Source organism: Amborella trichopoda, chromosome 8 (assembly GCF_054954075.1).
Source record: "Amborella trichopoda isolate Santa Cruz 75 chromosome 8, AtrichopodaSantaCruz75HAP2 v2.0, whole genome shotgun sequence".
NCBI lineage: Eukaryota > Viridiplantae > Streptophyta > Magnoliopsida > Amborellales > Amborellaceae > Amborella > Amborella trichopoda.
Window position 1 is genome coordinate 18,467,095 of NC_142343.1, and position 15,674 is coordinate 18,482,768.

Consider the following 15,674-nt stretch of genomic DNA (forward strand, 5'->3'; position numbering starts at 1 on the left):
TAAAAAGAAAGGGAAAGGCAAAAAGACAGATTGGAATACAGGCATGGAGTGGATTGTTTCTGAAAGGCAAGGGTGGCTGGAGTTTGAGATCGTAGCTTCAAGTCAAGTTATTCGCCTAAAAGAAGGAGCCAGATTGGTGTGAGTCGGAGCTGACTGACCTGTCTTCCTTCCCTTCCGTCGGTGCCAGTGACACTAAAGGAGCTAAAAGAAAAGTGAGGACGAAGCGGCGATGAAGCTCTCGCTCCGGTAGACTTGAGATTAACGCTTGTAAAAAAGGGAGGAACGAAGTCACTCGACTATAAAGGAGAGGAACGAAGTCACTCGACTATAAAGGAGAGGAACGAAGTCACTCGACTATAAAGGAGAGGAACGAAGTCACTCGACTATAAAGGAGAGGAACGAAGTCGCGTCGCTTGACGCGAAGTCAGCGATCGAGAAATGGGTTTTTCGTGTCCGTAATAATCATTGTGGGTAGGTGCTACCAAATGAATGGATGATTCACTTCCGTCATGTAGGAGCTAGAGCTTTTGTTACGCCAGTTCCTCCATCTGGGATTCGTATTTGAATTCCTCAGCCTTCCTTCCCAAAGACCTACGATCTTGCATCGCAGACCTCTGTCTGCTTAAGCAACTTCTTCCTCTGCCTGGTCGAACTGTTGAGCAGTCAAGCTTTCTTCAGTCATGTCAGAAAGGAGTTTACACCAGTATTCTCAGGTTGCCGGCCCTTCGACCTTCAAGGCACTATTGAAGGGCTCAATGGTCCTGCCAGCTTGTCGTTCCGATCTGACATTCATTCAAAAAGCAATCACTCATCTATTGAGATTTGTGATTCAAAGAAAGAAGTAGGCTCGCAGGGATTGAGAATTGAACTAATGGAAGGAAGAGCGAGACAGAAGCAAGACTAGAAGGAGAAGGCTAGACAGAAGAACAAAGACAGACCAAAGCAATTCAATAGCACTAAGACAGAGAGAATAAAGCTAGAGTGAACAGATAGGAATGCAATGAGAGAAGGAAGGAGTCTAGGACTTATGGGAGGGAGTCTGGGAATTGAGTTAAGGTTAGAGATAGGCAATGGGATGGCACAACACAAGGAGCGATTCGGCTTACTTAGGTGCGATCCTGACGAAGAAGCTAAGCCAAGGTCCTTATCTAAGACTTATGCAGGAAAGACCATTAACTGACGTCAAGTTCAAGCCAGGTTCTTTTCTAGGATATGGAATCATTCTTATCTAAGCCCTTTCATAGCCTTCTTTGTGAGCAGGCGGCTGAGCGCCCGGCAGTGAGCGTGCGCATCCCATGACATAGGCCTCAGACCTTATGGAATAAGCAATGTAAACTAAACAAGGTCCTCGAGAACGACTTCTTCTATATAGTGAATCTAGCTCTGCTCTCCTGTTGTCCTATCCTTGAACACTCTGTCATTATTCCAAGACGAGACTACCCAACGCCTAACTATTATCTAAACCCTCTCCTTTCATCAGAGTTGTTTCACCCAGCCTAAAGGCAGTTCTGAAGCCATGGATAGAAGTCTCAGGTAGGATACCCCCTCCACTTCTGTCTGAAGGCTGAACTAGTATAGGGAAACCCTCAAGGCAGGCCCTAAAGACAATCGATATAGTAGTTCTCTTTCCTCGCTTCTTGAAACAATCATCCGTGGAGTAGCAGACCAATGGGACGACTCCTAACCATATTAGTGGGGTTTGATCCTCTATCCGAAGCTACGAAGGGAAGGGTGGGGTGAGGGTGCCTAACATCTCTTCCCTCAACCCTAGCTTAAAGGTGTGCGCAAAAAACCTCAAATCTTGATTCTACTCATTATGGCGGGTGCTCAAATCTTGATTCTACCAATTATGAGGGCGGGTCGGATTCTACCTCTTCTCCCACCTTCTTAAAAGTGAGGGAGGGAGTTGCTATTAACAATGTATTAACAACAGAAGGAGGGTTATTTCTCCCATGATTCGCCGGGGATCTGAGGAGTCGAACCTCATTTGGTATCCAGCCAGATACTTAGCTCCCGCTAATCGGCCTGAAGCAGCTGTCTTTTCTACTTCCCAGTAGAAGCGTTCCCCCCTATTACGATTCAAGGTTGCCTTTCAGGAAGGAGGAGAAAGTTGAAAGGTTCCCGCGCGAGAAGTGTCAACGGGTCCACTCACGTTCTTGCACTCATCCTAGCCTGCTCTTCCCATTGTAGCTCGCTTATCATTCTACGCAATAACGATCCGGATGTAGTAAGTGAGGCAAGAAGGTCCGAGTAGCCTAATTAGTCGTCGGTCGGGGACCCCCAATACCACTTCAACGATCCACCTATGCTACTCATATGAGAAATCGGCCTTTCTTTCTTTTCAGATCTTCGTTTCTACCGGCTCGGCAAATAGAACGCTGTTTCCAGCACCCTCGATTGAAGCTTACCCTTCCTTATCTCTACCCATCGAACAGATAATCGCAACCACTCACGCTTGTTGCTAGGGGATAATTCATTCAAAAAAGGCTCTCCAGATCGCATTAATTCGTTCCATTTCCCCCTCGATTGCTTGTCCATCGAATCTTCTGTAATCAGTAATCTATGATTTGCTATAGATGGCGTGGCCAGTGTTGGCAGTAAATAACCCGGATTCCGGTAGATTGGTACTTCAATAAACCGCTTCCCTTGGTAATAGTCAATACTAGTGGTTAGTTGCCAGTTTCTGGTATGTGGTTGCCGGGTCATGGATCATCAATATAGCGAGTAGCGAGGATCTCAATGAGCTTGGTCAATTGAATAGGTTGGCCTGGGCTTAGAGATCCATAGCAATCTCTTCCTTCTGCCGGTGATGGCTCTACAATTCCCGTGGCCTAATCCCTAAGTAGTCATAGGTGTACTAATCCCTCAGTGGAAGGGTGTAGGAGCTCACTATATACTACATATAATAATGCACTCCACTTTTCATAGTGGTAGTATTCCCTGAACCTATCTATCAATCCTTCTATCTATCTGTCCCCTCACTCAATCTCTAGTAAGAGTATTGGATCGGCGGTAAACCTGTTCTACTAGTGGGTAGTGCCCTCTTCTCTCCCCCACGGAGTGGATAGTAGCCGGTCAATCCCCCCAACAATAATAGATGGCCTTCCTTCCTCTCCTTCGTATGAGTGTTGCCCTTGAATATACGGTTGGCCTTCCTTCTATTGATAGCTGGCTAAAGCATCTTTCTGTCTAACCCGAATATCTATAATATGACGTTGCCTGTTGTCCCTCTATTTCAATTTCATGCTCCAAGTGGCCGGCTCCTACGCGGTTGGTACTTCTAATAGATTAGGCTCTCTATTGCTTGCCTAGGATTCGAATCATTCGATTCCATTCAATGGTGGAATTGGAGTCTATATGATTAGCCAGCCTTGGAGTGAAGTAGACCAGACTTTCATGAGGTTGGCCATCCCTGGCATCCTTTGGCTAGTTCATTTCTCTCTGGCAACCAGTCACGCTATTAATGCTATTAGCCAGCCGTCAATAAGCCATTCCCTTCTCTTCCCTTCAGTGAATAAAGCATTGCTTTGTTCGGCCAGTGTAGTGAGTTGCCAGGTTCCTTTCGAATCCCTTGGCTAGTGATGTAGATGGCATGAAATGAATCTTCTTCTAGTGGTTGGTAATCAATTCTTTTGGTGGTCCCTGCTACAGAGCTTTCTATTGGTGGCCTAGGATTCGATCCTTAGATGTGGTTGGCGATAGAAAGATTATTGGTTAGTGCCACAGTCTCCCCTTCAATAGGTTGGCCTTATCCTGCATCCTACCATTACTATGGGTGCATCCTACCAGATCTTGGCATCTTGAACATGGGTGCATGTTGCCTAGCGGATCCCTTAGAAATAGGTTGACTAATGGCTTCAATCTTAGTGGGAGTTAGGGGGTTACTAATCCTTGCTGCGGGTTACTAATCTTTTCTTTTCGACCTTTTATCGGTATAAGATGGTTAGAAGATTCCCTTTTATAGCCCTTGGCCTTCTTGCTAATATGAGGGAATGGGAGAGATAGATGCATCAGTGGGGTAGGCAACTCGCCCCCTTATTACGGATGGATAGGCGAACCCGACCGATTAGCTAATGATCGAGAATAGTAATATATGTATGAAGTCCTCTTATGAGCTATAACTGGTCAATTCCCCTCGCTTGCCCGAACTCTCAGAAGAATCTGCCCCTGCGATTCATGAGACGACTGAGAAACGAGAAGCGAAAGCCCAGTTCTATTACAGAAAAGCTGCCCAGGGAGAAAGAGCCAACAGCTCTCTCGTTTCAACCAACCGCTATTGAAAAGTCCCGAGAGATAGGTGGGCTTTCTCTGTTCCGTTTCCCAACTGCATTACGGCAAGTCCCACCCCTCCTTAGCAACGGGGAGTACGCGCCACTGATGGAGGAAGAACAGGCAGCCCGGGGCGATTCATGATACACGGGCCTTTGATTGATAGTAGGAGGGAGTCTAAGTAGGGCAAGTTGGGGATACGTAGGTAATAGGTGGCTAGAAAGCTGGAAGGCTTAACCGATGATACGATGGGGAGAGCTTAACCGATCATGTTTCATCTTTAGGCTGGGGTGATATGGGGGGCCAGTTGGGATTAGGAGTAGAGGGCTTACCAATCGATAAGGCTTCTACAAGAACTTAGTAGCTTTGAATGGACTGAAACGGGAGCGAGTGGTCGGCACAACGGGTCTTTTGCCCCAAATATATACAGGATACACGCCTAGTACTATTTCGATGAGGTCGACGGGATAGGATGTGTGTATCTGCTTTCTTCTGGTCATGGAGGGCAACCTCTTCTTTTCGAGGAGACAATTCCAACCAACCCCACCCGGCTCTGGTTCTCTACCTGCTCATCCGGTTACCCCATCTGATTACGATAGAGAGGGCTACCCGGATCCAATGGAATGGCTGTAGTGCAGTAACCCCGAGAATATGCCCATCCGCTACTGTCTCCCCCGTCTATGCGATCGCAACTCGAAGGTGACTCCTAAGCTGCGTAAGGTATGGACCGGTCTGACCCACGAGTAATGCCCTGGATTGTTTCCCCCGTTTGTCCCTCAGTTGCTGGTAAGACGACTGGAGAGAAGGAAGGATGCCAGCTGTATTCGATTGCTATGATGGAAGAATCTCATGGCTGCCAGGAGACACGACTCGATCAAGATCAATGCCTCTCGACTCGCGATCCCAATTCGCATATTCTATTCCTTATCGTTCATCTCTCTAGCACCGGATGAATAGAGAAAGGCACATGTACCTCATAGTGGTCCCCCCGGAACTGTACCCCATAGTCCTCCCCCCATAGAAGCAGTGAGCGAACTGGGTCTGAGACTTGGTCCAGTGGGATTGCCTGCGCTTCATTCCCCCACCATGGCCGCCCATATTACTGAATCCGGGATCATCGTATCAGAAGCGACTTAATTAGGCCCATTGTATCTCTTCCGCCGGTGGCCAAATCCAAGCATTCGGACTTCCCATCCCGCCGGGGGTCTCGATTGAATCATTGCGGGTGGCGCTTCCCTATCCCTTGCCAAGAATTCTATACTTTTGGGGGCTTTTATGTGGGACAAGTGGATGTGGGTCGCCCTACCATTGGTGAAAGGCCCCAGTTGGCGGTTCGAGCTTATCGATGTGTAGCCTAGTTAAGGGTTCTATAACGTATCCCACTATCTCGGAAAAGGGAAGAGTGCGATCAATGCTCCCTCCATGGGTAGCCTTGGATAAGGGATTGGGCGTAGATGACAATCAATCGTATCTGGTTCCACCCGCTCCAACCACTGTTCCTATTTTAGAGGGGCTGTTTCAAGCTCAGTTGCTCCCGAACCCCCAAAAAAGGAAGGAAAGCGGAGCTTGCCACAGGGAGAGGGACCAATGTCCTCTGAGAGCGCGTAAATGACCTCTTGAGATGGGGAGAGTATACATGTGAAAACTACCTTTATTGCTTCGTTAGTCCAGAATGAATAGGGGGGCTGTTCCTTAAAGGAATTGATTTCAGGTCGAAAATAGAGGCCCACTATTCCATACGCGAGAACCACAATTCTGAAGTTCCAATTCCCCCCCAAATGATTGGCAGAATCGGATTCCAGCCACCCCCGTCCTAAAGACCTCCTTTTCCCAGTGGGCAGTCTCCCAATCTTTCCCCTACTAGGAGGCAGTCTCAGATTCCATCTTCTATGAATGATCCTCCGATTCCAGATCCTTGCTATTGTCTGATCAGACTCGGTCGCAGACTCACTAACCATAATCCCTTCACCAGGAGGCTGCCTATTTTCCCTGGCTGACCCGAGAGATGAGGAGCAATGAGTAGGGTGCGAATTCGAAGCCGCTGGGGTTCGTTCCTCTTCCTATAGAAACAATAGCCTCTCTAGCGGAGGAAGCTTTCTTTCTCTTATGTCGATAGTTGGCGGGCGGATCCATCGATAGGACTTTTGTGTCGATAGTTGGCGGGCGGATCCATTGATAGGGAATGAATAGGGGCCGACCGCACATTCCAATCTTCTATCGGGGCCACCAGCATCCTTAAGCGATAATGAGGCATTCGGGAACACATTGCGGAGGTTGGCAAGCTTGTAGAGTAGGGATTGAACGTCGATCCCGCGGGAACGATTGAAGGGGCGATCCAGCAACTATTGCGTTCATCCTTGGCCAACCGGCATGCCCCTATCGGTTGGGATTGGGCCTTCCATCCTCGTGGATTATTGATTGAAGTGGTTGGGATTGGGCCGTAACCAAACTACCTTTCCTAATGGCCTCTTAAAAACACCCCCGACCGAGATGAGGGAATTGTCTGCAGTCTAAACCCCCTTAATTCTAGCTCCGTAGATGAGAGGTCCAGCTCTCACTTTCTCTTGGCCTTCTCTAGTGATGCAGCCCCTTCAATGGGTGTGGGATTGGTATCTCATGAGTATCTGTAGATGAGAGGTCTAACCATCCATTGATAGTGGCGGTAACCCTTATCTAGCCAATTTCAATATTGATCGAAGCTATTGAACCATAGATGCAGCACTTAGAAACTCCCCCTCCTCTCCTAGCGAGTAGCCCGCAACCGGTCCCCTCACTTTATAAGATTGCCATTCCCAAGAAATGATAGAGCAAGCTGTAAGCAATCTCTATCCCTTTATTGCGTGTAAGCAATCTCTATTCCCTTATTGCATCAGTTTTCATTGAATCCTCATAATGATAGATTACCTTTACGCAAACTTGATTTTAGGTGTCGAGCGAGGAAAGACAGATCATTTTGGTGAATCCACAGGCGATATTTGGAAATCTTGGTAAAGGGGATTCTGATGCCCGAGACCCGCATGGCCCATTACCTGTACCTAGGAAAAAGATTGTTAGAGAAGATTGAGAGGGCCCACCCTTACTTGATTGATTTTTAAGCCAATATTAAGATTTTAGCCGAGGTTCCACCATTCCTTCCTTTAAGCCTCTTCTTTAATGGGTCATTAATAGGAGCCAAGTTTGTTCTTGGAGAAGATTAAGAAGAGGATTGTTAAGAATCCTATGTCAACGGAATAAAGAGATTCTTCTTATTGATACACGGATCAGAGGTCGATTGAGAGCGGCTAATAGGTGGCGGGCGAAACCACATGCAAAGAAGGGGTTTACTTCACTCTAACGATTTCCAACAGAACCAACTACTTGCCAACCGTAAGGGCGGGTTCTATGAGCAGGTACAAGGCTGGGAGTGGGGGAGGGGGACTGAGGCACTCGACTATAAAAGCCGGGAGAGGGGGTTGGACAACTTCTCTCTTCCATCCCTCATGACCAGGTTCAGGACCCGAACTGTCTGCTCTTCCCCTTTTGGATCTGCTGAACCAACCCCTACACATTCGGATAGAAGCTGGCATCGGTAAGCAGCATAAGCAGCAAAGGGGGAGCGCGCTAGCGCGAAAGCCGATTTTACCTTTTTTACCGGCCGGAAAGATAATAAGCCGCTGCTATTAAGGAGCGAATAAATAATAGCGCGCCGCGCGCTCTCTCTTTGCTGCTTATGGTTGCGGCTTACAACAAAAATTGGCCGAGAAAAAGTGAGCGCGCGGCGCGCGAAAGCCGTTGTTGCGGCTTTCTTGCTGGGAGAGGGGCAATCCTTCCTGCCTTCCTGCCATAATTCATCTTCCTTCTAAGGGATGGGATGGTTAAGAGATTCTCTATGGTTAAACCCTGATATTAAACACTTTCTTTTTTCTACTTTTATTTACTAGAAACTATAAATCTAATATTTTGCCCGTATTTTTTCTACTATTTTCTACTACGTTGATTTACTATTTGATTTTTATAAGACTATTCTTCTTTTTTCTTCTATTTTTTTTATTATTGAATTTCTGCTTCTCATCTTGCTGTTTTCCTTTTTTCTTTTTACTATTATTTCTTTGATTTTCTTTTCGTTTGAAATTGGAGCAAATAGCCTGGTTCCTATAGGCCATTTGAACAATTCCGTCCGGCACAACCATTTTTCTTCTTTCTTTTCGTTAGCGCAAAATTCACTTTCGAAGAAAGACCCTTGTGAAAGGTGTGACTCTGAAGAGATCGATGTGATACAAACCACCGAACAAGGATCCTCTTCTAAGCAAGTCCCCGAGAAGGAAGATGCTCCCGAATCCCTTCCTATCGTCGCCAAAGCTGAGTCCATCCAGCTCGAGCCGGGCGAAGTTGATTCCCTGACTCGAACTGGGCGGATCTTTAAGCCCATCCAGCTGATGGCCAACACGGTCGAAGAAAGGATGGGTGGTGCCTCCAAATCCAATCAACCTGCAAGGATCCCTGATCCTCAGACTCGAAAGGAACCACAAACCCATTATGACCTGCATGCTCATCTCGGAAAGACTCCGGCCCAGATTTCCATCCTGGAATTATTGGCCACCTCTTCGACACACAAGGCCCAGATCGAAAGGATCCTTGCAAAGACGCATATCCCGAAGGATATCCAGCGTGAAGAGCTCAGCGTCATGATTGACCAGTTAACTGCACCGACCCTCATCACATTTACAGATGATGACATACCGGCGAGTTTCGACCGCTTCCATGTCCATCCTCTCTACATCACAATCTTCATGAAGGGGTAGGGGTTCGAAAAAAGAAGAGTGCTTGTAGACAATGGGTCATCTCTTAATATATGCCCATTAAGAACAGCACAACAGATTGGCATAAGCGCAGTCCAGCTTGAGCCGTGCCAAATCAGTGTTGCCGCATATGATGGGACCAAGAGACAAGCCGAAGGCATACTCCTGCTCACAATCTTTGTTGGCCCTCTCGTGCACACTGTCAGATTCTATGTGATCGACGTAAAGCATCCTTTAACATGCTGCTTGGGAGGCCATGGCTTCATGAAAATCTGGTCGTGTCGTCCACTCTCCATCAGTGCCTCAAATTTCCAACAAAGGACGGTATTGCTAAGGTACGAGCCGATTCTCATTCTCTTTCCAGTTCTAGCTTAGGAACCGGTAAGCTCGCCATAGGAACCGAAGTGGGAGAAGTCCCTCTCGCTTCCTTTGAGCAAGCTGAATGTGCCACCTTACGTTTTTACGCCAACGACCCATTTTCAAATGTTTCTAACACTTCTGTCGAACTCCAAGAATTTATTGAAGACTTCTGGTAGTATGACTTCGGGTCATTCGATGCTTGGTACTTGCTCTTCTCCAAAGGCTTTCGACCTGGTCAAGGCCTAAGGAAAAATGGGCAAGGCGTAAGTGAGGCAATTTCTGCATCTCCTCAAGCCCGAATCGATAAAGAGGATCGAAGAGGTCTCGGGTGTTCACTCGCCCTGATCCAAGGAAAGGTCAAGCCTTCATGCTGCCCTACCTTTGTATCTGGAGGCATTCAAAGCTTTGACCAACTCGATTTCTCCTCTTCGGGATGGCCAAAGGAGATCTCTAACCTTTCGTTTTCGAAAGATTCGAATTCCACATTCCCTCACACACAACCTTCAGGAATTCAAGTTCAACTCGATACTTCGAACTCTGGGATCAAAGTTCAACTTGATACTTCGAGCTCGGAGATCAAAGTTCAACTCGACACTCTGAACTCGGGGATCAAATATCCAGGGGTGTTCACCGTTGGCTCTAATACGGCTAATCGTGGCCGTCCCCCTGATCAGTCTCGAACTCAAAGCTGGTCTATTACACGTTTGTCTCAAGAATCGCTGGAAGCTTACCAGCGGCACTTTCGAGTCCAAGTGCCAAAAAACGGGTAGGCGCGGGGTGGCCGCTCAACCGCCCTGCACATCCGGTCCCCAACCCCTCTCTCGCAAGAGATGTCTCGTGTAGTGTTTCTAGGATGAGTGAGCAATCCAAAACTGAGAAACATGATAACAAAGAAAAAGAAAACCGAGTGTCGCCTAACAATCACAATGTCCCGATAACGGACTCGAAACCCTTCGATGGTGAACTTCATAACCTCGATGAAAGTCAAGAGGATCAAGAGACGGAAGAATTTCCCCAACCTGAAGAGCTCGAATCCCACGTCGAGCAATTCAAGAAGCGATTCGACGGTGACTCAATGGCTACCATCGAAGAGACAATCGACGTCAACCTGGGATCCAAAGGAGACCCATGATTGATCAGGATTGGAACTTCTCTGTCACCCGAGGAACGGGAAAACTTGATCTCCTTTCTCAAGGAATATCGAGATGTCTTCGCCTGGTTCCTATAGGCCATTTGCTATTTCCCGCCAGGGTTAAATCCAGATCTGGTGCAACATCACCTTGTTTTCCATGAAGGAGCCAAACCAGTAAGACAAAAGCTCCGACGTCAAAAGACCCACTTGGAACAAAAGAAGAAGCAAAGAAGAAGTCGACAAACTTCTCAAGGCAAGATTCATCACACCTGTCGACTACTCCGAGTGGTTGGCCAATATAGTGGTCGTTCCTAAGAAAGACGGAAGAATCCGAGTGTGTGTCGACTACTTATATCTTTTTAAGGCGTGTCCCAAGGACAATTTCCCACTTCCAAACATAGACGCCTTGGTCGACAACACTGCGGGTCATGAGTTGCTATCATTCATGGATGGCTTCTCCGGCTACAACCAAATTCTAATGGCGGAAGAAGATCAAGCTAAGACCTCATTCATTACACAATGGGGAACCTACTTTAATCGCGTCATGCCCTTTTGCCTTAAAAACGCCGGGGCCACCTACCAACGAGCAATGACAAGCATATTCCATGACCTAATGCACACCATCATGGAGGACTATGTGGACGATATCCTGGTTAAGTAAAAAACCAGACCAGAACACCTCACCAATTTTAGGATTCTCTTCAAAAGACTCCGGAAACATCAACTCAAACTTAACCCGCAGAAATGTGCATTTGGAGTTTCATCCGGTAAATTATTAGGCTTCATAGTCAGCCAAAGAGGCATTGAGCTAGATCCGTCGAAAATACGGGCCATTACTGAAATGCCTCCTCCCCGGAACCTTCGGGAAATCCGCAGGCTTCAAGGTCGAATACAAGCCATACGGCGTTTTCTTTCCCAACTTGCTGACAAGTGCGCTCCATTAAATAGGCTCCTCAAGAAAGATACCCCCTTCATATGGAACGACGAATGCCAGAGGGCATTCGATCAAATAAAGGAGTATCTAACCGAGCCTCCCCTCCCATCTTAAGGCCTCCAGATCCAGATAAGCCATTCTTCCTGTACATAGCAGTGAAGGACAAGACCATGGGCGCAATGTTGGGGCAGTATGATGATCAAGGAAAAGATAAAACCATATATTACAATAGTAAAACTATGGTCGATTATGAAACAAGATACACGGATGTGGAGAAGCACTGCTTAACCCTCGTGTGGGCAATGCAAAAATTAAGACACCACGTCTTGTCCCATTCTGTCAAGCTTATTTCAAAGATGGATCCACTTAAGTACTTATTGGAGAAACCAATCCTCAATGGTCGCCGCCGCAAGGTGGAGAATGCTGTTAAGTGAGTTCGAGATTGAATATGTCACCCAAAAATCGATCAAAGGACAAGCCATAGCTGACCACCTAGCTGAGCACGCATTGCCTGATAACGATCCCGTCAACACGGATCTCCCCGATGAGACTCTCTTCACAATTGAAAACTCCACCTGGGAGCTATATTTTGATGGTGCATGAAATGAATATGGAGCAGGAGTAGGCGTCATATTGTGTTCACCCAAGAAAATTCTGATGCCCACCTCCGTCAGGTTAAACTTTCCATGCACCAACAACATAGCAGAATATGAAGCCCTGATAACCGAACTTGAGAACGCCTTGGAAATTAGAATTCAATACCTACATGTCATTGGCGATTCCCTCCTAATCATAAATAAGGCACAGGGCATTTGGAAGGTAAAAGAGGAGAAATTGAGTGAGACCTTATCAAGAAAAAGTGGAAAGAATGGCCAAATCTTTCAAGCAAATTACCTTCCAGCACTATTCCGAAGAGGCTAACACTCAGTTGTGCCTAAAGTCTTATACCCTAGCGGTTTTCTTTTCTCATTTCCTTAATCACGGGAAATGACCAAGAGAAAAAGATGCGGTGCAACTCCTCCAATGATATATTGTTTAGGCCTCTCAGGGAGACTATCAGGTAAACGGGTCTCCAATAAAGACCCTTACGGCCCACAAGGTCCCATAAAGACCAGAGAACGCCATAACGAAACCCAATTAGCTCTTGTTCGTCACGGGTTTTCCAATCCGTATTGACCACAGGGGCTTTTAATAACTCATGGATAAGTGGGTCATCCGACATTACAATGGTATAATACCATTTGACATACTGTAACCATGACTTCATCCAATTAAGGAAGAAAGTCCGTTCCAGTATCTCGCGTTCACCATCGAAAACAAGCTCATCCGGAGGGATATGTAACTCCTTAGGACGAAGACGTGTTCTCAAGTGATCAACTATCAATCCCTTTAGATAAGGGTTAAGAAGAGAACCTCTTCCCAACCATAACTCATCTAAAAGGGGATGATCACCTTGACGAGGACGTTCAAGTACCACCTTCAACCTCAACCACCGCTTATTGCGGAGTTTTGGTAGTGACCCACAAGCTCTGTAACCAGCACCCCCCAGTCTCATAAGTACACGAAAGTTTCGAATGTTGTACTTATCGCTGATTGATGCTAATCCCAGGGTTGTTCGGCGCATCAACAATGCACGACAAGACAAGGGAGAGAAATCTACCTTACCCTGCGACACATAGAAGCGCTTCGCAAACTCGTAGGCTCCCGTATTAGAGATCAAGGATTTCTGTTTGCTAATAGAAACTCCCAGATCATCCAAAATACGGGCGTACTCGTCGGCAACCTTACGGTCACCGATGACCACGTCATCGCCGAGAATTGCATAGCGTCGGAACTTTAACCTCGGGTACACCCTTTCCGCGGCTAACCACACTATACAGTGATGGGAAAATGCGAAAAGGGGCCAGGAACTGGCGTAACCCAAGGGCTGCCCTGTCCGAAAGCAGACCGTCGTCTTCCGCGGAGGACCAACATCAAAAGCATTAAATGAAAGTCCACTTTGGACAAAGGCTGATGCCAGAGACGGCTTAAACAGCATTGCTACAACCGTATACAACATAGTCAGCGGCCACCGATCTGTAGCGGACTTCAGATCATAACTGAAGCACTCACTACAGCCTTCTACATATCGAAGGGGTGCCGTCTGGTTGTAAGTTCCATCATTGGGACATAAAGAGAAAATCTTCATGAACCAATCATGGAACGGTCTCAGCAATCGCTGTTTAATAGAATTGCCAATGGCAAACACCCTCAGCTTCCCACCACCTTCCTTGACAAAACCCAACCTACCAAGAGGGATCCACTTACCGACGCCTCTCATAGAGAGGAGAGAAGGTAAGAGACGCATTTCAAATGCAGTCAGATCCGAATTGGCAAAGTGAGTATTGTTTGGACAGAAAGGATATAAAATCCTCTTTGCCCAAAGAATACCACTTAGGAATAGATGATCCGTCTTTAACTCTTCCTGACAAAGGAGCGAATAAGCTGAAAGCTCCCATTTCAGACAGGCAAAGATGGCTCCTCTCTCCTTCCAATCGACTCTCGCCGATGGCCAAGTTGGAGTCCATGTCATCCCTTTATATAAAGGAATACGGGGAAGGTAAGGCATATATCTCCTACACAATCGCCGAAAACACATCTTAAATTAACCTAGCTAAAATGCGGGAATTATCGGATGGATCATCGGTGATAGATTCAAAGGTCTTTTTACTTCTCCGTTTAGATAATTTAAGAAGTTTATTTAAAGTAAAGAAAGATAAGTAAAAGCGGACCAATGAATCGGCCTTGGCATCCCTTCGTGCCATCATCCTTCGATGGAAAGGCGGAATTCCACGTGGAATACCACTCCTTGTGAGTGAGATAGGACAAGGGAGCAGGTCCTTGCCCTGTGGTTGTCCCCCATAGTACATCATCAAAGACGATGATGCCTGTTTGAGGTACAAAGCACAGAACAAGGGACCCGATTTACGCCACAAGTGTAAAACTTGTCGAGCGAAAAGGTACCCTGCTACACACTTTTCCTTGGTTAGACCACCAGTAAGAGCCAACTGAACATGTGATAACATGCCAGTTAATTCTCGCGATGATTCAAAGCATCGCCGCCAGTACCGCGTAGCTGACTCTAGGACTCTTCATAGTTTAGTTGTAATAATATTCATATGAAACATCCGGCTATTCACAATCCTTTAGCAGTATAGCAGTACACTCTCCCAGACGGAGAAGCACGAAGCTCCCCGTAGGCAGGCGCTTGGTCGAGCACCAAGGAGCCAAAACCAAAGGTTCTGTCAACAGTGGAAACACTGTTGACAAGACCGATGGAATCGACCATGGGATGACATTAGAATATCGGTTTCCCAATCTCTAATGTTGCCCACTGGCCACACTAACTAAGTACTAACACTAAGTCAATGTGCGGGATGGATGAGTCCATCCCCACCCCCGGTGTTGAACACCGGATGGTGCCTTTCTTAGGATGGAATTCCACTTTCATTCTATATAAGTATAAGTAGTCCTTATGCCAAGAAACTCTATTTTGAAGGCACAAAAGAAATCGAAGTCGGAGATGGAACTCTTGCTTCAGCAGGATCAACTCTTGGTATTGGAGTTTGGTCAAGCATTTCTGGTAGGCTAGTTGATGCCCTCCCTTTCATTCCAGGCTGGCGATAGCAGGCGATAGGAAGCCAATAGGGCAGGCAATAGTGGCATAGGTCGATAGGGGGCTCAAGGAAGATAACATAGAATAGCTAAGGTGCGAGTCTTCTATATGGTTAGGTGCTTCCCCACGGAAGAGCTCCGCTATCACCTAAGAGACTGCAATTAGCCTATCGGATAGAACTATTTATGAGGATGTGACTACAGTAAAGAATTTATGGATAAAACAGGGCTCACCGCTTTTGGTTTTTCTGTTAGAAATACATATCTGCTGGCACACCTTTCATTCAATATCTATTTTCCCGGCTGCTCTGTCTGAGATGGCTCTTCCCGCTTGCATCCTTCCAATGGCGCTTCCCGTTTTTCTTTCTTTTGTGAGGGTCAAATCCCTTGGCTTCTTTCGAGCCGTAGTTTGCTTGGAACTGAGCCTATGTTTCTTTCTTTCGTTTTTTTCTTTATCGAGGGGGGTCTGCGATCAGGCTCTTTTTCTTAACTCAATCTATAGGGAGGTCAGAATCGGTCTATTAGAACGCTTTAATGACCCCTTTCC

General features: G+C 46.7%; 1 protein-coding gene across 1 annotated transcript; it reads right to left on the minus strand.

Annotated features, from left to right (window-relative positions):
* Positions 1-8,229: 8,229 nt before the first annotated feature.
* On the minus strand, positions 8,230-14,969 carry LOC148780937 (uncharacterized). The gene has a single exon (XM_088874868.1). The coding sequence runs from the start codon at positions 14,109-14,111 to the stop codon at positions 12,423-12,425; it is 1,689 nt and encodes a 562-aa protein (XP_088730994.1). The 5' UTR covers positions 14,112-14,969; the 3' UTR covers positions 8,230-12,422.
* Positions 14,970-15,674: the final 705 nt, after the last annotated feature.

Excerpts from the sequence above, each read along its gene's own strand:
- LOC148780937 (XM_088874868.1), bottom strand. The coding sequence starts at position 14,111 with ATGTGTTTTCGGCGATTGTGTAGGAGATATATGCCTTACCTTCCCCGT.